Source organism: Stomoxys calcitrans, chromosome 3 (genome assembly GCF_963082655.1).
Source record: "Stomoxys calcitrans chromosome 3, idStoCalc2.1, whole genome shotgun sequence".
Lineage (NCBI taxonomy): Eukaryota > Metazoa > Arthropoda > Insecta > Diptera > Muscidae > Stomoxys > Stomoxys calcitrans.
In genome coordinates this window covers 161,679,659-161,704,549 of record NC_081554.1, presented here as the reverse complement: position 1 = coordinate 161,704,549, position 24,891 = coordinate 161,679,659, and the positions used below count along the sequence as shown (strand labels likewise).

The window sequence follows — 24,891 nt, the reverse complement described above, 5'->3', positions numbered from 1 at the left end:
GTCTTCGAGACCTATTACTGTGGGGTATATTCAGAAGTCTAGTGAGGAAACACTAGAACTACTCGTTTATATTCATTTCTCGGGAAATTCTCCAACGGACAATGTGGCTCCAGAAGAGGTTGTCACTGGTACTGCTTTCGTCGAAAGCTATTAGGGAAATTATGTCAAATCCAACATTTTGGAAAGGGCAAGAAAGGCACCTCTTGCCCAATACACCTGCAAGAGAGCAATTGGCAAAAGTTGGTGGTTTAGACCGTTTGTCATGCATTGGGTATATACTGCAGTTGTCAGACCTATAATGCTATATGGTGTTGTGGTCTGGTGGACGGCGCTTCAAAAGTCCACCTACTGCTCAATACTTAATCGGATCCAAAGGATGGCCTGTTTGAGCATCACAACCGCACTGAGGACGACACCATCTGAAGCACTGAATTTAATGCTACATCTCATACATTGCATTGCATGCATTGACATTATGGCTACCCAAATTGCAGCGACTACTGCCGTGAGGTTAAGGGAGCTTTCTCATTGGTCATGTGGTGGCTACGGACACTGTGTTATCCTATAAACATCCGAGGTTCCAGGCAGTGTGGATTACACCCTACCTGAGCCTGTACCACTATTCCTGATAGAACCGATTGAAACTACGATATCCCTGGCCACAGAAGTTACATAGACTTCTATACGGATAATTCCAAACTAAACGACCAGGTGGGCTTTGGGGTGTACTCTAAAGATCTTGAACTGGTCATATCTAAAAGTTTACCCGATCACTGCAGTGTGTATCAAGCAGAGATCCTTGCAATTAAGGAAGGATCGGCATAAATTCTTCTCAGACAGCGAGGCAGCCATTAAATCCCTGGAGAACGTAAATCTGAACACAAAAACTGCTCTCGACTGTCGCAGATCTCTCAAAGAGATAGCTGAACAGTTCAAAATTCACCTGTTCTGGGTGACGGGCCACAGGGATATCCCAGGGAATTGTAAGGCGGATGAGCTCGCGAGACTAGGAACTACCCTACACATTCCAGGGATACAGGAATCTGTGGGCATGCCTCTAGCTATGTAAGCTATGTTTTTAGGACCAGGCCTGAAGGACAACGAATGATATATGGTCACAAAGAGGGGGCTGTGAGCATTCATTGACATTGACGGCATGACAGGTCTTTGTTTAATCGGAAAACATGCTGACAGACTGAAGGTTGCCAGCAACGACTTTTGCAGAAGCTGTATGGACATCGAGGAAGAATAGACTATAAAACTCCTTCTGTGTGTGTGTCTCGCACTAGCAGTCAGAAGGAGTTCCACTTTAGGTTATCATTTCTTTAAGAACCTGTCTGATTCAGCGGATGTGAACATTCGCAAGTTATTGGGCTTTTAAAGGCGATCTGGAAGGTTCAACGGTAGGATCTAGAAGGCATCTTCCTTCTTCTGTGAGTCTGATGGCAGACTGCCATTTAAACCTAACCTAACTTATATCAGGTTATGATTCGGACCATAATTCAATTGAATGTTGGAAAGTATAGTAGAAGTTTATATGCAAAATTTCAGCCAAATCGGACGAGAATTTTGCCCTATAGGGGACAATAAATAAAATTGAGAGATCGGTTTATATGACAGCTATCTCAAGTTATAGACCATTTCAGACCATTTTTGACACATATGCTGAAGGTCATAGGAGAAGTCGTTCTACACAATTTCAGCCAAATTTTATAAGATTTGATCCCTCTAGAGGTTCTAGACCTATGATCGGGAGATTGGCTTATATGGGAGATACATCAGGCTATGAACCGATTTACACCATACATATATAGTGAAAGTGCGGTATACGCGCTGGCGGCTATATTGGAGAAGTACAAGGCAGATTTTGGCGCATTTCAGTAAGTGCTATGGACTTGGAATGGCGTCACAACATCACCAAACGGTGACAAACTACAATATAGCTGCCATACACGAGGCATAAAATTGACCGTGGATTTGTGGTTAGTCGGAGACTGAAACACCTTATATCAAGCTTTACTGCGGTGGATCAAAGACTAGCCACAATCCGCATAAAAGCCAAATTCTTCAACATCAGCCTTATTTGTGCCCATGGCGCGACGGAAGACAAGAACAAGCAGACCAAGGATATTTTCTACGAGCTCCTAGAGAAAGAATATGACCGCAGCCCCGCCCCGCCCAAACGGTGACGAACTATTCTATAGCTGCCATACACTACATAGAAAATGCTGCGATATGTGTGTTTGGGTACCGGAAGCCTCCCCCAAAAAATCAATGGTACGACCAAGAATGTTGAGATGAAACTAAAGCCAAAAATGCGATATAAAGAGCAAGTATCCAATAAGTAGCAACACCCCTAATGAAGTAGTGGCATCGGGGGTAAAGGAGAGATGAGAATCGTCTATCCAGCAGAAAAAAGAAGGAAATGGAAAGACATGAGTGTGAGCGAATTTAGATGTACAGGGGTCAGAATGAAGTCCAGAAATTTCATCAAAGAATTAAATATCAAACCGATGGATTTAATGCAGGCACAGCCTCCTCCAGGGACAAAGAAGGAAATATAGTAACTGAGGCATATAGGCTGCTGAGGTTGTGGAATAAACATTTGAACTAACTGCTTGTGTCCGACGATGGCGGCGAAGAGTTTAGACTCCACTCTAAGTAACAGTGACCCGATTAAAGAACAACAAGCCAGGAGTTGCCGACGGATTACCCACTGAACTATTTAAGACCGGAGGCGACAAACGCATAAGATGTATGCATCAGCTTGTCTGGCTATAAGAACGCATACCTGAAACCAGTGACCCGATTAAAGAACAACAAGGCAACACGAGCCGACGAAAGAATCTCTCCGAACCATTTAATACCAAACGACGTTTCAGACAAGGAGACAGCCAATCGTATGATCTCTTTAATATCCTGCTGGAGAAGATTATGCGAGATGCAGATGTAAATAAATATGGCACACAACTCACAAGAGAACACATGCTACTCGCCTATGCCGACGACATCGATATCATGGGTCGGTCACCAGAATTAGTAACTGCAGCCTTTGAAATAATCAAATAGGAATCTGCGAAAATGGGTCTGGCAGAAAATGGGGATAAAACGAAATGGATGGTATCAGCTCCCAAAACGCCCTGTAAAACCGATCAGATAAAGGCAAGTAAAAGCGTGCTATGTTCGAGCTGGCCGAATCTTAGGAACTCACCCCCATGGATTCTACTAAAAATGTATACAAAATAAATTTAGTTGAAGAGCATAATTTAATACTATTGTACATGCCAAACTTCTGTCAAACCAGCAAAAATTAAAGCTTCTAGGAACCGATCAAGGATAATCGAGAGACCGGTTTATAAGGGAGCTATACCAGGTTATAGCCGATATAGACAGAACAGTTGTTACAAGTCATTACAGAACACAATGTGCAAAGTTTCAGCTAAATCAGACAAAAATTGCAGCTTCCAGGGGCTAAATATATCAATTTGGAAGATCGGTTTATATGGGAGCTACATCAGGTTATAAATCGATTAGAACTGAACTTGGCACAGTAATGGGAGTTATAACAGAATACTATGTACAAAATTTCAGCCAAATCGAACCAAAATTGCGGCTTTTAAGGGCTCTAGAATTCAAACTGGGAGATCGGTTTATATAGGGTCTATATCCAAATTTGAATCGATATGACCCATTTGCAATCCCCAACCTATCTACATCAATAAGAAGTATCTGTGGAATATTTCAAGCGACTAGATTTACGCCTTCGACCACTATCATGATTTTGACAGACGGACGGACGGACATGGCTTGATCGACATAGAATGTCGAGACGATCTTTATATCATGTTACACACGGAATAACTAGATTAGTATACCCCCATTCTATGGTGATGGGTATAAATGTGGGGAAGGTTGGGAACAACTTTAAGATAACAAGTTTGTCTACCTCGGCACCGCCGAAACCGAATCAAATGACACCAGTTTGAAATAAACCGGAGAATAATACTGGCAAACAGATGCTATTTTGGATTAAGTACACAATTCATAAACAAGGCCACCACTCGACAAACGAAAATTACACTTAACAAGACACTGATACCACCCATGTTGTTGTATGGTTCTGAGGCATGGATACTTGTGACAGCAGACGAGGCAGTACTTTGAGTGTTTGAGAGAAAGATTCTTCATAAAAATTGAGTACCAGTTTGCGTTAATGGTGAATATAGGCATCGTATGAACCAAGAGATGTATGACGACGACAGCATAGTTACACGCATCAAAATACAACCGCTGTATTGGCTAGGTCATGTTGTCAGAATGGATGAAGAAGCTCCTGCAAAGAAGTTTTTGAAGGCAAACACGGTGGTATACACAAAAAAAAAAAGGAACAAAATCCCGATGGAAAGATCAAGTGGTGGGAGACACCTCGAATCCTGGTATCAGAGATTATAAAATGACCGTAGAAGATCGAGATTCTTGAAAAGCTTTTCTACGTTCGGCTAGCGGAACAAATGTACTGTCATATCCAATTAAAGTAAAGTAAATAACTTTATTCCTTCGAAAGTTAGAGTGTTTTCGACAGACGGACAGACAAGCGTACGGGTTGATGGACGGACTTGGCTAAATCTACTCAGAATATCAAGACGATCAAGAATATATATACTTGCCTGGGTCTCAGATCACCATCCTATGGTGGAGGGTATAAATATGTAATACTAAATCCATTCGCTTATGCGAAGAAAATGCTCTTCTTCAAAATACAATTTGCTATATGAAATATTTTTGTTGCAAAATAAAATTTCTCAGAAGATGCCATCTAGTCTGCAGATGACGGTCAGAATGTTGTTGGTATTGGCTTATACGGTGTTTTATTCAAAAGTTTTTATTTTCTTAGGAAAAATATTTTCTTTTCTTCAAATCCCAATTAAAGACAATCCAGAATACAATTTGTTTTATGAAATATTTTTGTTTCAAAATAAAATTCCTCGGTAGATGCCACCTAGTCTGCAGATGACAGCAAGTGTTTTAGTGAAAATTCTTGTTTTCTAAGGAAAAATATTTTCTTTTCTTTAATTCGCAATAAAAGACAAGCTAACAATGTTCCAACAATTTTAGCAAAAACAAATCAAATGCATTCGCTAAGTGTTCTATAAAGTATTCCACTCACAATTTTTTTTTAACCTTAAAGAAAATAAAATTAAAAAAAGACATTTGCATTCTTTGCTATTCGTAGCCTTGAAATAGAACTTTTTCTTAATATTATCCAGCTCTATTTTTGACACATCCCTCTTCGCTTAAAACACAGATAGTCCCCACAGAGCAACAAAATTGTAGAAATATGCAAATATTTCGTTTTGCTTCTACGTACTACGGCGCCCAAAAGTATGCTAAATTTTACATTAACTAGTTTATTACTGACTGCATAATTTTCTACAGTCGTTTCTTTTGTTTTGCTGATATCCTGGACTGAGGTTGAGGGTGGAAAACAGTTTTGAAGGCTTGGGGTAGAAATGTTTTACTGCTGTTGATGATGAAGGCTTTTGTCTCTTGTCTTCTTTAGATTTTCGTTTATTTTCTGTTTTTACTTTACGAGTTTTCGTAGCCTTCAACTCATATCATTAAAACTCAAAGAGTGGAAAGAGCTAAAATGCGATAGGCTAGTTTTTTTATCTCCTGACTATTTTGGTTGGAAACGATAAAGATTTGTAATAAATATAAAAGTAAATTATGCTATGGCAAATAAGACATTTTCTTTAGATTTACATTTATGCGAATTGTTACTTAGTTTGCCTTTTGTTTAATCGAGGGCATGTACCATAAAATAGTAGAATAAGTTTTTTTTGTGTTTAGTTTAACCAGAGATTTGAACTAAGGTTTATGTGTATGCCATACCAGAGGCTATGGCTGGCCTTCAATTTTGTAACAATAATGAACTTGTTTTGATGTTTTTGATATTTCATTTTTTTTTATACCCTCCACCATAAGATGGGGGGTATACTAATTTCGTCATTCTGTTTGTAACTACTCGAAATATTCGTCTGAGACCCCATAAAGTATATATATTCTTGATCGTCGCGACATTTTATGTCGATCTAGCCATGTCCGTCTGTCCGTCCGTCCGTCCGTCCGTCCGTCCGTCCGTCCGTCTGTCTGTCGAAAGCACGCTAACTTCCGAAGGAGTAAAGCTAGCCGCTTGAAATTTTGCACAAATACTTCTTATTAGTGTAGGTCGGTTGGTATTGTAAATGGGCCATATCGGTCCATGTTTTGATATAGCTGCCATATAAACCGATCTTGGGTCTTGACTTATTGAGCCTCTAGAGTGCGCAATTCTTATCCGATTGGGATGAAATTTTGCACGACGTGTTTTGTTATGATATCCAACAACTGTGCTAAGTATGGTTCAAAGCGGTTCATAACCTGATATAGCTGCCATATAAACCGATCTTGGGTCTTGACTTCTTGAGCCACTAGCTTGCGCAATTCTTATCCGATCAGAATGAAATTTTGCATGACGTGTTTTGTTATGATATCCAACAACTGTGCCAAGTATGGTTGAAATCGGTCCATAACCTGATATAGCTGCCATATAAACCGATCTGGGGTCTTGACTTCTTGAGCCTCTAGCGTGCGCAATTCTTATCCGATCAGAATGAAATTTTGCACGACGTGTTTTGTTTTGATATCCAACAACTGTGCCAAGTATGGTTTAAATCGGTTCATAACCTGATATAGCTGTCATATAAACCGATCTTGGGTCTTGACTTCTTGAGCCTCTAGAGGGCACAATTCTTATCCGATTTGAATGGGTTTTTTGCACGAAGTATTTCGTTATGATATCCAACATCTGTGCCAAGTATGGTTGAAATCGGTCCATAACCTGATATAGCTGTCATACAAACATATCTGGGGATTTGAATTCTTGAGCTTCTAGAAGGCGCAATTCCTATACGATTTGGCTGAAATTTTGCATGACGTATTTTATTTTTACTTTCAACAACTGTGTCAAATAAGGTTCAAATCGGTTCATAACCTGATATAGCTGCCATATAAACCGATCTGTGATCTTGACTTCTTGACCCCTAGAGGTCGCAATTATTATCCGATATGCCTGAAATTTTGTACGACGGATCCTCTCATGACCATCAACAAACGTGTTTATTATGTTCTGAATCGGTCTATAGCCCGATACAGATCCCATATAAATCGTTCTCTCTATTTTACTTCGTGAGCCCCAATGGGCGCAATTCTTATACGGATTGGCTGAAATTTTACACAGGTCTCCAACATATAATTTAATTGTGGTCCAAACCGGATCATATCTTGATATCGTTTTAATAGCAGAGCAACTCATTTCTTATATCCTTTTTAGCCTAAGAAGAGATGCCGGGAAAACAACTCGACAAATGCGATCCATGGTGGAGGGTATATAAGATTCGGCCCGGCCGAACTTAGCACGCTTTTACTTGTTTTTTGTTATTTTTGCAAATGGTGATGTCATTCATGAAAATGGTTCCTCAAGGTATGCTAGGATTTTATAATAACTAAGGAAAATCGTTGCCTACCCAAAAAAAAACACGAAATTTAAAATACTTAAGTGAGGATTTAAATATGATCTTAATGAGATTGATAAAAAGTAAAAAGCAATACGCTTGCATAGATCGAATTTTATATGCTCTTCTTAATGGTTTTGAAAGTTCCCTGGACGACTTCTTACCATAGGCAAAGACAAAGACCGGCAGAAGGTTCTAGATATTACTTTTATTTTGGATAATAGCAGAGAAAAAATATATGATTGGAATGCCTTGAATAACAACCCATATTCGATTAATCGAGGGCATGTATCATAAAATAGTAGAATAAATTTTTTGTGTTTAGTTTAACCAGAGATTTGAACTAAGGTTTTTGTGTATGCCATATCAGAGACTATGGCTGGCCTTCAATTTTGTAACAATAATGACCTTGTTTTGATGTTTTTGATATTTAAATTTTTGTTTCTGTTATTTTTGCCAATGGTGATGTCATTCATGAAAATGGTTCCTCAAGGTATGCTAGGATTTTATAATAACTTAAGAAAATCGTTGCATACCCAACAAAAAAACAAACATTTTAAAATACTTAAGTGAGGACTTAGATATCATCTTAATGAGTCTAATAAAAGGTAAAAAAGCATTACGCTTGGATAGGTCGAATTTTATATGCTCTTCTTAATGGTTTTTAAAGGTCCCTGGACGACTTCTTACCATAGGCAAGGACAAAGAACAGGCAGAAGGTTCTAGATATTACCTTTGTTTCGGATAATATCAGATAAAAAATATATGATTGGAATGTCTTGAATAACAACCGATATTCGATTAATCGAGGGCATGTACCATAAAAGAGTAGAATACGTTTTTGTGTTTAGTTTAACCAAAGATTTGAACTAAGGTTTTTGTGTATGCCATATCAGAGACTATGGCTGGTCTTCAATTTTGCAACAATAATGACCTTGTTTTGACGTTTTTGATATTTAAATTTTTGTTATTGTTATTTTTGCCAATGGTGATGTCATTCATGAAAATGGTTCCTCAAGGTATGCTAGGATTTTATAATAACTTAAGAAAATCGTTGCATACCCAACAAATAAACAAAAATTTTAAAATACTCAAGTGGGGACTTAGATATGATCTTAATGAGTCTAATAAATGGTAAAAACGCATTAGGCTTGGATAGGTCGAATTTTATGTGCTCTTCTTAATGGTTTTTAATGGTTTTGAAAGTTCCCTGGACGACTTTTTACCATAGGCCAAGAACAGGCAGAAGGTTCTAGATATTACCTTTGTTTCGGATAATATCAGAGAAAAAATATATGATTGGAATGACTTGAATAGAAACAGATTTTCTGAACATCGTTATGTTTGCTTCAGCCATAAAGAAAATATCTGGACACTCCGCTAAACGGAAAAAAGGCGAATCTGGATAATTTAGGCAATAATTAACAACCACCGTTTTGGTCCTCAGAACAACTTGGTGTAAGGAAATGTTGCTGAAAACTGGGGTAGGACATATATAAGAGTATGTTACGAAAATACAAAGGCGTTCTCAAAAAGGCTCAGAACAAACCTGCCTGGAATTTTGCAGCTTCGTATATAAAATATTTACATTTGAGACTTCTAGGGTACGGAAGATCCTAGCCTCTAACCAATTACAAGAGGTCACATTCAAACATCAGAAAATATATGAACAATGTATAGTGAAGAACCATTTCTTATATTTCTCTAGAAACTCTCCAACGCATAACGTGGCGCCAGAAGGGGTTTTCATCGATATGCATACGAAAAATTTTGGTCTAAGTCAAAAATCCTTTGGGCGATAAAAAGTTTCTTATCAATCCGCAGGTCCTGATAATGAATTGCAAGGTGTGTTCGATAGATTGGCTACTTGGCTTAGGAAGATAAACTCTGTTTGCATCAGCATGTCTTATATACCTGTGAGATGAAGAGACGCAATGGTCATTTTATTTCCAAAAGCAAGATAACTGTACCATACGAATAAGATCCACTTTCATCCTACTTGTCTCTCATCCTTTATGTTAAAGACTCTTCATAAGTTTATAGAAACATATATGGGGATATGTTTATAGAAACATATCATTCCTGGAAATCGAGTGTTTTAACAACAGCATGCATGCATACAGGACGCGCTGGTGCACTGAAAGAGCCCATCCCAACCTAGTATGCTACAAGGAGGTTCCCTCAAAGTCAAGGAATACACAGTTGCAGCATTTCTTATCATTCAGAGTGCTTTGGATAATGTGAACAAGTGAAAACGTGCTAATTTCAGCCGGGCAGAATCTTGAGAACCCACCACCACGGATTCTGCTAGAAATGCATACAAAATAAATTTATTTGAAGGGCATAATTTTATTCTACATACCAAACATCTGTCAAACCCGCAAAAGTTTAAGCTTCTAAGAACCGAACAAGGATAATCTAGAGGCCGTTTATTTTGGGAATTATACTCAACCAAATTTGTTATACAAAACAGCAAAATGTTTAATTAAAAAGCAGTTGTCTGCTGAAAATCGGGTTTGTCGGCAAACATAGGGCTGCTGTGTTAGCTAACATTTCGGTCAGCTAAATCAGCAAACAAAATCTGCTGTTTTAAGTAGAAAAATCTGCAGAAAGAAAATGTTATGCTATTTGTATACTCACCACCATAGGATGGGAGTATACTAATTTCGTCGTTCTGTTTGTAACACCTCGAAATATGCGTCTAAGACCCCACAAAGTATATATATTCTTGAACGTCCTGACAATTTAAGTCGAACTAGCCATATCCGTCTGTCCGTCCGTCTGTCCGTCCGTCTATCTGTTGAAAGCATGCAAACTTTTGAAGGAGTAGAGCTAGTCACTTGAAATTTTCCACAAATACCTCTTATTAGTGTAGGTCGGTTGGAATTGTAAATGGGCCAAATCGGTCCATGTTTTGATATAGCTGCCATACAAACAGATCTAGGGTCTTGACTTCTTAAGCCTCTAGAGGGCGCAATTCTCTTCCGATTTGACTGAAATTTTGCCCATATCGTTTCGATATCACTTCCAACAACTGTGCGTAGTATGGTCCTAATCGGTTCATGACCTGATATAGCTGCCATATAAACTGATCTTGGGTCTTGAATTCTTTACCCTCTAGAGGGCGCAATTCTCGTCCGATTTGGCACAAATTTTGTACAACGGCTCCTCCCATGACCTTCAGCATACGTAAGCAATATGGTCACAATCAATCTATAGCTTGATACAGCTCCCATGTAAACCCATCTCCCGATTTCGCTTCTTGAGCCCCGAATCGGACTATAACTTGATATAGCTGCTCCTCCGTCCTTATTCATTATACTTTGTTTGCCTAAAAACAGATACTGCGTAAAGAACTCGACAGATGCGACCATGGTGGAGGGTATATAAGATTCGGCCCGGCCGAACTTAGCGCATTCTTACTGTTCATGTTTACCTATTATTGGGTTGATAACTTTACTAATCTTTTAGAAATTTTGTTGGAAGAAATGATTTAAATTTGTGGAACATTACTGTAAAGAAGCTACCTGATCCATCCATGGAGCTCGCTCGTACTTGGCCCATATATTGTAACAGAACACCGAATGCCAAATTTTAGCCCAATCGAACAAAAATTGTGGCTTGTAAGGACTCAAGAATTCAAATCGACAGATCGGTCTATATGGGAGCTATATCATATTATAGACTGATTTGGACCATATTTGGCACCAGAGTTGCCGTTTTTGGTAGGTTCCTACCAAGCTTGGTAGGTTTTTATTATCTTGGTCGGTTGGTAGGCTAACCCCAATTTTTGGTTGGTTATTCCCTTAAGGGCGGTATGCACGTCAAACGAAATTTTCGTTACCATAAGCAATGCATTGACATACTCTAAACGAAATAGTCGGTTAGATTTGTGTTACAGGGTGACGTCCACAGCATTGGATATTTTTATACCCACCACCGTAGGATAGGGGGTATATTCATTTAGTCATTCTGTTTGCAACACATCAAAATATCAATTTCCAACCCTACAAAGTATATATATTTCGGATCGTGATAGAATTCTAAGACGAATTAACGATATCCGTGTGTCTGTACGTCCGCTTTTTGTAATCACCCCACAAACTTCAAAAATTGAAATATTGAGCTGAAATTTGGCGAAAAACGTCTTTTTGATGCACGCTGGTTAAGTTCTTGAACGGGTCAAACCAGACCTTATTTAGGCATTAGCCGGAAAGCGAATCCACTTACAAATGGTTCGGGCGAAAAATGAATGTTCTCGGTAATACATGGTTCGGTCGACTGGCCAATCATTTACAAACAGGTGTGAGTTGCTGGCAAGTCTTGTTTTCCTGGTGAACATCCTAACGCCAGGAATAGGTTTTAAGTGGCCGTCTGCCATCAGACTCACTTAGACGTTTTCGTCCATTGTGATACCACAGGAACAGAAGAAGGAAGATGCCTTCTAGTTCCTACCGTTGAACCATCCAGATCGCTTTAAAAACCCAATAACTTGCAAATGTTCACATCCGCTAAATCAGACAGGTTCTCAAAGAAATGAGAACCTATCGTGGAACTCCTTCTGACAGCTAGTGCGGGACACACACACAGAAGGTGTTCTATAGTCTCTACTTCTTCGATGTCCCCACAGCTTCTGCAAAAGTCGTTGCTGGCAACTTTCAGTCTGTCAGCATGTTTTCCGATTAGACAGTGACCTGTCACGACGGACACAATGACTGAGACGTATGTTCTAGCCAATTTGTGACCATCCATCATTCGTTGCCCTTCGGGCATTGTCCTGAAAATTTAGCTTACATGTCACTAGAGACATACCCACAGATTCTAGTATCCCTGGAATGTGTCGGATAAATCCTAGTCTCGCAAGCTCATCCGCTTTACAATTCCCTGGGATATCTCTGCGGCCCGTCACCCAGATCAGGTGAATTTTGAACTGTTCAGACATCTCGTTGAGAGATCTGCGACAGTCGAGAGGGGTTTTTGTGTTCAGAAAGACGTTCTCCAGGGATTCAATGGCTGCCTGGCTGTCTGAGAAGATATTTATGACAATCGTCGTAATGACATTATATCTTAGCCATTCCACAACTTCCTTAATTGCAAGGATCTCTGCTTGATACCGACTGCAGTGGTCGGGTAACATTTTCGATATGACCAGTTCTAGATCTTTAGAGTACACCCAAAGCCCACCTGGTCGTTTAGTTTGGAACCATCCGTATATAAGTCTATGTAACTTCTGTTACCAGGGATATTGTAGTTCCAATCGGTTCTATCATGAATAGTGGTGCAGTAATTTTTATCAAAAAGCGGCTCAGGTAGGGTTGTAATCCACACTGCCTGGAACATCGGATATTGTATCAGGGATAACACAGTGTCTGTAACCGCCACATGACAATGAGAAAGCTCCCTTTACCTCACGACCGTGGACGCTGCAATTTGGATAGCCACAATGTCCAGAGGCATAAGATGCAGCATTAAATTCAGTGCATCAACGTCAGGGATAAGAAGACGAATATCCCTCGAACACTCGCCATGAAAATAACGATCGAGCAGTACAACGCTTCCCACATTCCGACGATGTTCAAGAGAAGCAATAGAGTTGGATACTCTACTGTACTCAATCAACACCATTGCTCTCCGTTGAACCCGGTCAAGTAGCTCCAAGGATGATTTTGGAGCTCGTGCCCTGAGAGTTATATTCCTGTCTGTTGTTGGTAGTATAGATATTGAGAAGATTAGAAGAAGTGAAATTCTTCCTGCACCGCTTAAGAAAGACCAAACACATGAATGCTTCTTTCGATCCTTCGAATGCATGTTTTGGCCAATGGACATCACATTGTATATTCATGCCCAGAACATCAAGAGCATCTGACTGCTCAATACCTATATCGTCAATAGATATGGACGATTGTAGAGGGTCCGTGAATCGATTGAGAGACAAGAAACAGGACTGCGTTTTCCATGCGTTAGAGTCTACTCTTTTCATTCTACCCCACTCGAAAATGGCCAATAAATCCTGGGCGAGCGTCTCTTTCATAATGCGGCTCCTGTCCACAATTTCTTGAGGACTGGGTCTATGATCGAATGAATATGAATGACACAGACTACTTTTTTTCGATATAAATCGAAGGAAGCTATTACCGACTCCAAAACGACAAGGTTTGATAAAAGTGCACCGTGCCAAACCCTAATAAATGCCTTGGAGATATCTAGAGTCACGACCTTACTCTCACTTAACTGGCGGATTATTGAATACTTCCCTCATATCAATGAGTTCAGTCCCATTAAAGATTAAGCTTAATGATAAGGGACCTCATTTTGTATGCCGAGTTCGAATTGCCTGCCGTATAGCGACACCACTTGGTAGAGAAGTTTTAATATGGCAGGATACCTCACAAATGTAGCCCGCATTAGTAAGGGAATAACCACCGGTGAACTATTTTCTGATGTTCACGCAGGGATTTCTACAGAGGCGTTTGGCGTCTGACAGCAATCAATGATATGAGGGAAGTATCTCCACTGTTTCTCAGTGAACAATTTGTAACCAAAATATTTTTAAAACTACACTGAACAAATTTTAGTCTAAAATTTAAGGATTTGAGCCAAAAATGAAGAACGTTGAAACGAATGCAATACATCAAATTTTAAAGGAAGTCTTCCTTTTTATATCCATCACCGTAGGATAAGGGGTATATTCATTTAGTCATTCCGTTTGCAACACATCGAAATATCAATTTCCGCTCCTGCAAAGTTTATTTATTTCGGATCGTCATAAAATTCTAAGACGATTTAACGATGTCCGTGTGTCTGTCCGTCTGTCCGTCCGTCTGTCGTAATCACTCTACAGCCTTTGAAAATTGAGATATTAAGCTGAAATTTGGCACAGATACGTCTTTTTGACGCACGCTGGCTAAGTTCTTGAACGGGTCAAATTCCACTATGGGTCTGAAGCCCATAGAAACTTTATTTATCATCCGATTTCGCTGAAATTTGAAACAGTGAGCTATGTTGAGCCTCCCGATATCCGAGCTTAATATGGTTGAGGTCGGCCTATATGTAGATATAGCTGCCATATAAACCGATCTGCCGAAAAAGGTCTGAAGCCCATAAAAGCTTTATTTTTTGTCCGATATCGCTGATATTTGAAATAGTGGGTAGTTTAAGGTCTCCCGACATCCGTTCCAAATATGGGTTCGGATCGGACTGTATTTAGATATAGCTATCATATAGACCGATATGCCGATTAAGGGTCTGAAGATCATAAAAGCTTTATTTATTACCCGATTTTGTTGAAATTTGAAATACAAAATTCAACAGTGACTTATATTTAGTAGACCACTCAATGTCCGTGCTAAATTCGGGTACATAGATTATCCAATTTTCACCGGATTGCGACGAAAGGGGGTTTACATACAGGGTGGCTGATGAATATTGCTACAATGATGAATATTGCTACATTTTTTTTTCGGTGTATGGAATACATTTTTCTTTTATTCATGTTAAATTAAATTATTAAATTAATTATTAAATTATTATTAATTAAATTAATTAATTAATTAATTAAATTAATTATTAAATTATTATTATTAAATAGAAAAAAAGTTATTACATTTTTTTTTGGTAGCGGCTTTCATCAGCCACCCTGTATATACACGAAGTGGTGGATATCCAAAGTTCGGCCCGGCCGAACTTAATGCCTTTTTAATTGTTGTATATAATATTGGGTTGCCCAAAAAGTAATTGCGGATTTTTCAAAAGAAAGTAAATGCATTTTTAATAAGACTTAGAATGAACTTTAATCAAATATACTTTTTTTACAGTTTTTTTCTAAAGCAAGCTAAAAATAACAGCTGATAACTGACAGAAGAAAGAATGCAATTACAGAGTCACAAGCTGTGAAAAAAATTGTCAACGCCGACTATATGAAAAATCCGCAATTACTTTTTGGGCAACCCAATATTTGGAAATTTTAATCATAATTATTGTTAAAGACAAAGTTGTTAGGTTAAGAAAATAGGATGCATTTTCATAAGTTGTACGTAGTGAAAGATTACCAAATTGGTTCATTTTAAAACAAAAATCTATAGTAACCACAGAAATTTTAGCCAAAATCCATGAATAGATGTAAACTTTAGGAAGCCCAACTACCCCTTGTGGTAATATTTGGTACTGAGTTTTATGACTACACACTTGAAGCAATTTTCTTGTAAACTAGTGTTAACATTGAAATTACTAACGCCGCAACTTCAGACACCACAACCACTTTGGAGGGGGATGTTTTTCTTGTCACCAAAATGTGGCGTTGGTGTTTTGTGATGGCTTATGGTAAGTGTGGTGATGCTAAGAGTGAGGCTAATGGTGGTGGTGTTGCTTTTATTTGGTTTTATTGACACATGCTAAACGCTGACTGCTGTGTTCAAAAATATTGTAGGCAAACATACAACAGGACTGTAATAAACAGAAACGGGAAAATATGAAAGCATACACGCACACACACAGGCACTGACACGACAACAATGAAACACCCCGGAAAAAAGTATTTAGTCCTTATGTGGTAGATATGGAAAATGAGCATGTGAATGTAAAGAGTGTGTTTTTTATTTTTTCTCCTTTGTCATTTTGTTTTTTTGTGAATGTAACAAATGTTGTCTTACTAGTATATGGGTATGTTTTCCTTTATTGTTTATATATCGTAGTTTTTGTTATTGTTGCTGTCTAAGGAGGCCTTGGTATAAACAAGAAAAAAAAGTGGATAGAACATTAGTGTATTAACAGCAGAGCCGCCCCATACACTCACAAAAAATTTGGGAATTTTTCATAAATTATTCAGATGTGGGGGAAGGAGGCTCAGACACACATTCACGCTTTCAGGCAGACATGTTATTCATACAACAACACACGCACACACACACTCGCACTTATATTTTATATGGTGGTACATATTAAAAAATTTTTATTTTAGTGATGTTTTTTAAGTTTTTTTTTTTGTTTTATTTTTTCATAGACTTTTCAGTATTTTGTGATTTGGGGTATTTTTGGTTTTCATTTTATTGCAATCCCAGAAAGGATATGAATAGCCATAATAATACAAATGGGGCCATTGCGTTTGTTAGTGTTTGTATGGTTTTTTATATTGCATATTTTTGGGCGGGTTTTATTTCCTGCCGCTGGATATGGCTAAGCACTACAATTCTCATTTAAAGATAGTCACACACTCACTCACACATTTTCTACAAAACTCATTTATGGCTTGATTTTCTCAACAGTTGCAATACATGGTTTTTCTTTTTCAAACTAACTAAACAATTGCTGATTTTCTTGAGATTTTTTCAGGGGTTTCTTGCATTTTTATTTTGGCTTTTTTATTATATTTTTTGTCATATTCTTTACTCACTCTGCAATGCTTTTAGATAACGGCCATCTCTCCATGGAGGCCTGATATTTCATATTTTCGATTTGTTTCTTTAATGCGTCCCGATCCATGTTTTGTAAAGCACTGGGATCCATGGCGGCTAAAATTTATCAACATACCACTCCTGCAATGAAAAAAATGAGAAAAGCATATAATATAAATTATGGCAAAAAGCTCGCTCTCTCTCTCCCAAACATTGCATCTCTTTCTAACCCATTGTTGTTTGCCCTTAGGCTAATGCTGGGCTAAGCTTTTGTATCCTCACATGGTCTCTTTTTTCAATCTCACATCGTATCCTTTTTGAAGGCACCACTTTGCAATGTTTTGCTTTTTATTTTATATGGGGGGTTGCAAAATGCTATGCCGCCTGTTTTTCAGTGCGGATATTATTTTTACACTCTCTTTCTCTCTCGATTTAATTGCTCTCCACAATAAAATAACGTAGAAAAAAGTTACCCCAAAAGTTTCCCGGTCATTTGTTATGCTATAATCACACCTTAAAATTACAGGGTGTAAGTACATGTCTAGATGTTAAACAGAATGTGAAGCTTGTGTCTTAGTTGAAAAGGAGAAAGAACTAGGGAAAGTAAATAAATGATAAAATATCGTAAGAAGTTTTTTACAAAAATCAAAATATGTCTTAAGAGTGTACAGAAAGTTCTTAAATACCAATTTGCAGAACTGAGGATCTCTTTTACATCGCTTGAAAAAATCACTACCATTTAAAGGCTGGTACTGTATTCGTTTTTCACCGTCGCAAACCCATTTTTTGCGATTACTTTTTGAAATACTAGTCATATATCAATGGTAAAATCACAATTTTATTAAAACTTTACAGTAAGTAATAAGGGAATGTCCTACTGAATGAAAGTAATCGGCGAAAAAAAAACGCAGAAAGGGAATTCCTTCCTTAAAAAAATTCCTTAAAAACAAGTGAAAAGACGGGGCTGAACTTTGGATACCCTCCATCTCGGGCATATATCTAAGCCACCTTTCATCATAATTCGGTGAAAAATTCATAATTTATTCCCCCATAGCAGCTTTATCAAAATATGGTCCGACTTGGACCAAATTCGACACTGATATTGAATGGTCTAACAAATACAATTCATTGTTTAATTTGGTATAGCAAAATATTGGTCTTTTTGGTAGCTATATCCAAATATAGATTGATCTAAAGCATATACGACGCGGATGTCGAAAAGCCTAGCATAAGTCACTGTATCAAATTTCGGCGAAATCGGATTATAAATGCGCCTTTTATGGGCCAAGACCTTAAATCGTCGGTCTTTATGGCAGCTATACCCGAAACTGGACCGATCTGGACCAAATTGAAGAAGGATGTCGTAAGCCCTAACATAACTCACTGTCCCACATTTTGGCGAAATCGGACAATAAATGCGCCTTTTATAGGCCCAAAACCTTAAATCGAGAGATTGGTAAATATATCCAAATCTGGACCGATCGGAACCAAATTGAAGAAGAATATCGAAGGCCCTAATACGACTTACTGTCTTAAATTTTGACAAAATCGGACATTAAATGTGGCTTTTATGGGCCCTTTATGATACCAATAACTATACTGACCTCCTTATTACTTCCTTTCAGTAATAGCCTCTTCCTCTCACGATCGGGGTTAGCCCACAGGATTTTCGCCGTACTACCGACAGTTTCGCTGTTCCAGAAGGTTAAATGCGCATTTGTCGCCCATGCCCTTAACTCGGTGTGCGTCTACCCGAATGGCTTCGGGTTAACCAAGTTTATTGACGGCAGTCCTCTGACCTTAACTGCCAAATCGTCTGCCCTTTCATACCCCCTTACTCCGTTATGGCCCGAGACACCCAAACGATACGGATCGTGCCATCCTCAGAGAAGGCGTTAATCTCCTTCTAATACTCCAAGACTGTGCGAGACCTTACCTTCCTAGTTGTTATTGCCATTAAGACCACTTTACTGTCCGTAAAGATGCTCGCACTCGATGTGCTCGCGTTAATACCACTCTACGCATTCTGTGATCGCACGGATATCCGCCTGCAGGACCGTATTATGGTAGTCTAAAACAGATCTCAGTCCCTGGGTTCTCAATGTAGACCCACAGGCCCACTCTGACTTCTAGCTTTTATCCATCCGTGTAACATGATCTTCTAGATGGCAATCCAAGACTGTGCCTCTGGCAACAGTGCCTCCCACTCGACCTCAAGTGACGTCTCAGGTATCCGATCGGAAACCTTTTCCCTTCCTTCCAGGTTTCCTATCGTCGCCTCGTTTATACCGCGATGATATGAGCTACTCCCATCCTCAATCCATTCTCCCATCGCCTTAAATCTCATAGCCGCAGTGGCTGCCTCACACTTAATCTGTATGTCAATGGGTCGGATATATAGAATAGTCTTCAGTGCTATAGTGGGTGTGGTCCTCATCGCTCCGCCTATGCCAAGACAACATGTTCTCTGAACCTGTTGTATGGTACTTATGTTGCACTTTTGCTACATAGCAGTCCACCAAACTACTGAGGCGTAAGTAAGTATTGGTCTATTCTGTAAAGCCAGTGAACTATCCTCGGATTCAGGCCCCACTTCGAGCCTACGGCTCGTCTAGATAGTGCCCAACATCTGTGAGCCTTCTCAATATGCTCCTGTATTTGATACTTCCAATTAAGTTTCCTATCCAAGATCACACCTAAGTATTTGACCTTGTCAGATATCGGAATCGTTTTATTGAGGAAACGTGGTGCGTCAAATTGACCCAACATGTCCTCCGTTTTTTCGGCTCTCACTCCCAAGTCGTCTACTAACGTTTCATACTAGACACGGATGCTGGAAATCTGAACAGAAGTCCTTGGGCTAAATTTCAGCCAAATGGAATGAAAATTAAGGCCCCTACGAGCTCAAGAAATCAAAACTGGGGATCGGTTTTTATGGAGCCATATCAATTTATAAACCGATTCGGATAGTAAAAGTTTTGCAAATTTGCCCTTGAACTAAGAAACATGAGGAAACATCTCACATATCAATAAATGCTGTCCAATTCAAATTTAAGCTTAATGATAAGGGACCTCCCTTTTATAAACGAGTCCTAACGGTGTGCGCAGTGCGACCACTATGTGGTGAGAAGTTTTATCACGGCATAATACTCACATATGTTGCCAGCATTAGTATGTTCTTGGTAGGTGTTCATCGTCATAGGCGGATATGCTAAGCTCTGCGCTACGGTTCCCTCCATGATTGCAACACCTCAAAATATTGAGTTGAAACCTTATAAGGTCTAGATCTAGCCATGTCCGTCCGTCCGTCCGTCCATCCGTCTGTGGAAATCACGATGTCGACGAACGAATTAGGATATCTGCTCGAAGTTTTGGATTGCATGTGGACCATATCGATTCAGATTTAGATATAGTCCACATATAAACCGATCCCCAGTTCGGTTATCCAGATCAGTCAATACGGTTGGTCAGCCAAATGTTCCTCCTCAGAAAAATTTGGCCCACAAATTCTGTTATACCCATGAGATAGAAGTATACTAAACTAGTCATTCCGTTTGTAACACCTCGAAATATTGATCTACGACCTCATAATCTCGACATTCTGAGTCGATCTAGCTTTGTCGGTCTGTCCGTCCGTCTGTCGAAATCACGATAGTGGTCGAACGCGTAAAGCTAGCCGCTTGAAATATTGCATAGATACTTCTTTTTGATGTAGGTTGTGGAAATTGCAAATGGGCCATATCGGTTCAGTTTTAGATATAGCCCCCATATAAATCGATCCCCGGAATTGAGCCTCGAAGCCTCTTGAGCCCCTCGAAGCCTCAATTTTCACCCGATTTGGCTGATATTTGGAACAAGAACTTGTTTAAATGACCTCCAACATCCATTTCAGGTATGATCCGAATCGGTCAATAAACAGATATACCCCCATATAAACCGATCTGCAGATTTTATTTCTTGATCCCTTAGAAACTTCATTTTTATCCGATTTAGCTAAAATTTGGAACAAAGACTGGAGTTATAACTTTAAACATTTAATCCAAGTGCGATCCGAATCAGTCTATAATGAGATATAATCCCTATATAAACCGATCCCCAGATGATTTCCAATATCCATGTTAAGTATGATCCGAATCGGTCTATAAACAGATATAGCCACATAAACCGATCTCCGGATATGACTTCTTCAACCCTTAGAAGCCTAATTTGGCTGATCACATGATTTGGCTGAAATATTGCCAAAACCTCCATACCAAGTTTTATCCAGATCGGTCAATACGTTACCGATATCCCAATATGACTTCTTGAGACCAAAATAATTCAAACACGAATTCAGTTAATGAGGGTAAATTTTAAGCGGAATTCATGGTGGTGGGTACCCAAGATTCGGCACGGCCTTAGCGGAACTTAGCACGCTTTTGCTTTTTCTCCATTTGCATTCACTTAATCGATCTATTTCCAGGTTTTAGCGTCCTGTCAGTATATTCTGTCTTCAGATTTTTTTTTTCGTGTCTTTAATCCTTCCAACTGCCATTAGTGACCACTGTTGTACCTCATCTGTTGGGAATTGAAACCACAAACCCCAATGGTAAGCCGCGCACACTCCTGATTTTATAGTTTTAAAGGCTACTTGTCCTTCGGCCAAGCGTGGGTCGTTTTTCCCTAAACCGTCAACCCAACCTTTGGTATTTTCCCTAAACTGTGCTCATTCCCTACACTTTGCTCATTCATTCCACTTTTCAAACTAAAATTTTGTCATGAATATTCCATTAAGGAACAGAGGAGAATTCTCACATATCAATGAATGCTGTTCAATTCAAATTTAACCTGCATTTTATAGCCGACTCCGAACTGTGTGCCGCAGTGCGATATTTCTTTCGGGGAAAAGTTATAAACATGGCTTCTGTACATTGCTTATTACCTCCCAAATGTCGCCAGCATAGGGAATTTTCTGATTTTCTTGCCAGGATTCCAACCCGAGTATTCAGCGTCATAGGCAAACATGCTATCAACTTTTCACTAATGTTTATTTTTATGCTCTATGGTTGCTGTATTTTTATTTCTATGGCAAAAAGTAGCTGAAATGTTTTTCTTTTTGTCAAGTTTGTCAAAAGCCCGCAATTTTCGTTTTTTGTCCCCCGTAGAATTGATAATATCTCTTGATGCTCTGATTTCCATTTTGATGGTTCCCAGCGTATTTTCGCCATCTTCGAATGTCATACATAATTAATGTCTCTTTAGAGTCTGCATAAAAGTAAATCTCTCCATTTAATACACCACCAGGTCCCGCATATTTCATGCCCCTGGAAGAATTTTGATATCATTAGTCTTTCTAAATTCCGTTTTTCTAGCCCCTTGAATGACTGATGTCACTCCTATATTCCGAGATTCCTGTCTCCCCAAGTAATTTTGTGTTTGCTCTGTGATGCTATGTCGTTAGCAATGGTAAAAATTTTATTCTTTACCTCTCTACAAGATTGTGAAGATAAGCACCAGTTGTAGAAAAATTTTACATAAATGAAATGGTCTCAAAATACTGCTGCAAATTTTAAACCTATATATACGTCTCTTACACTTTATGCACCACATTTTATTTATGCGCCTAATAATATGCAGCATTTACTTCAATTAACTCCATTTGCCAATACAACTCCCAAAACTCAGCCACCCTGTTTTCTGTCTACATTATTTCCCTTACAAATTATGTTGCATTTTATTTTAGCAGCCTTCGAGTATATTTAGCTCATGTCCTCATTTCTATGTTGCTATAAAAATATACAGCACAACATATATCGGTGTTTTTATGCTCTTCCTTGCTCTTTGCGGTGTGTCACCTGGACAAGACTTGCGCACTAAAGACTTGCAGTGGTGGAAGCATTTCATACAATAAAAGTGTAAGAAACGGGAAGAGAAAGGGAGTGAGTGAAAAAGAGAGGAATGTGAAAAGAAGCAAGCTGAGAGTAATTCAACAACAAGGGAAAATTTGAGGATTTGAGAAAAGTTTTATGTAAAGCCTTAAAGCGTTCCCCAAAAAAAGCTTTCAAAAAATCCTTAGTAGCTTTATGTTATGCTTAGTTCAAAAAGGAAATTGTACTCAACTATAAACAGTCATTCAAATAGATTAAACTATATTTAGTTATTTAGTTTTTAAATTTAAATAAAGAATTTCTGCAAAACACAAGCTTAAGAAGCCATTTTTTAATTTATAGTTTAAAAATCTTCTTCTTTTTTCTTGCAATAATATTTTATTCAAATTTTTCTATAAAGCTCCCTTTAAACTAGCCAAGTCACACACCACCATGTAGGCGCCTGGTAGATATGCTACATATTTTAATATACAAAATCTAAAGCATATCCTATAGCATGCTAGTTAAAAAACTCTATATTCTTAAACATTTCCCTGCCTTGCTACTTGGCATGACAATTATGTTAGTTTATGCCCAACTATTATCACCTTCATCCCCACACCTTCACTACATTAACCCTGGAATCACATTCATCATTTTATCACCTTTTGGCATGTGAACTGTCAAGAACAGATTGTTTCACTTAAAACGAGTACTAACATGCATTCATAACATCCTAACCAGAGAAGCAAGGCCCTTTCACATGAACCCCCTTCTCGTAAACTGTACATCAATGTAAATGTCTGTTGTTTGTCTTGTTAGCTTGGCCAGGCAGCCAAGCTGATGGGTGTTTGGCAGATGGACGACACAGAAAAAGGTCAAGCAGGTGGCTGGGATTAAAGGCCTAAAGGTATAAACACATTTTCCAACTAAATGCCAAACAAAAGTGTAAAAAGATTGATAACGAAACGATGGCAACTACAGCCTGGTTTGACTGGGTGGTTGTCTAAATCAGGTAGCACAAGTAGCATCTACTATGAGTCAACGATATGGGGATTTATTGTAACAACTCTTCCAATTGAAGATAAATGGAAAAGAAAAAAAAACTAATTTAGATCTAATAGAGGCCCAAGCCATTTTATGTTCCTGTTTTGTAAGTTCATTTGAAGAAGTAAAATTTATGGCAACTAAAGGGTTAAAAGTGTTAGAGAAGATTTGCCCTTTTTTATGTATTTGGCCTTTTTTAATATGAAGTATTTGTGCAAAATTTCAAGTGGCTGACCTAAGTATGGATTAGATCGGTCCATATTAGATATAGCGACCATATAGACCGATCTGCCGATAAAGGGTCCGAAGGCCATCAATGCTTTATTTATTACCCGATTTCGCTGAAATTTAAAACAGTGGGTTACGTTAAGCCTCCCGACATCTGACCTAAATATCGTTCAGATCGAATTACATTTAGATGTAGCTGCCATATAGACCGATCACCCGATAAAGGGTCTGAAGGGCCATAAAAGCTTTATTTTCGCTAAATTTTCGCTGAATTGAAAAGTGCGCAGTTTTAAGCCTCCCAATATCCGACCCAAATATGTTACAGATCGAACTATATTTAGATATAGCTGTCATATTGACCGATCTGACGATTAAGGGTCTAAAGCCCATAAAAGCATTATTTTTTAACCGATCTCGCTAAAATTTGAAACAGTGAGTTATTTTAAGCCTCTTGACACCCGACCTCAATATGGTTCAGATCGAACTATATTTAGATATAGCTGCCATATAGACCGATCTGCCGATAAGGGGTCTGAAGCCAATAAAAGCTTTATTTATTACCCGATTTCGCTGAAATTTTAAACAGTGGATTTTTCTGGGCCTCGCGATATCCGACCTAAATATGGTTCAGTTCGGTTTATAATTGGATATATCTGCCAAAATTACCAATATTTTGTTCTACAAAATTAATTGATGTCATATATATTAGACCACTCAATGTCCGGGCCGAATTTTGGTGTTTAAGTTATTCCATGTTCAACGGATTGTGACGAAATAGTAGGTTTACATACAATATATACCCGAGGTGGTCGGTATCCACAGTTGGGC

General features: G+C 38.6%; 1 protein-coding gene across 4 annotated transcripts in view; it reads right to left on the bottom strand.

The window, feature by feature from the left end:
- LOC106086062 (guanine nucleotide-binding protein subunit gamma-e) overlaps nt 1-24,891 on the bottom strand; it is a 312,964-nt gene that overhangs the window by 211,676 nt on the left and 76,397 nt on the right. For all 4 annotated transcript variants that reach the window (XM_013250583.2, XM_013250584.2, XM_013250585.2 and 1 more), the window contains one exon: nt 16,942-17,083. In XM_013250583.2, coding sequence (XP_013106037.1) covers nt 16,942-17,054 — 113 coding nt within the window. In that variant the 5' untranslated portion in view covers nt 17,055-17,083. The remainder of the gene's footprint in view (nt 1-16,941; nt 17,084-24,891) is intronic.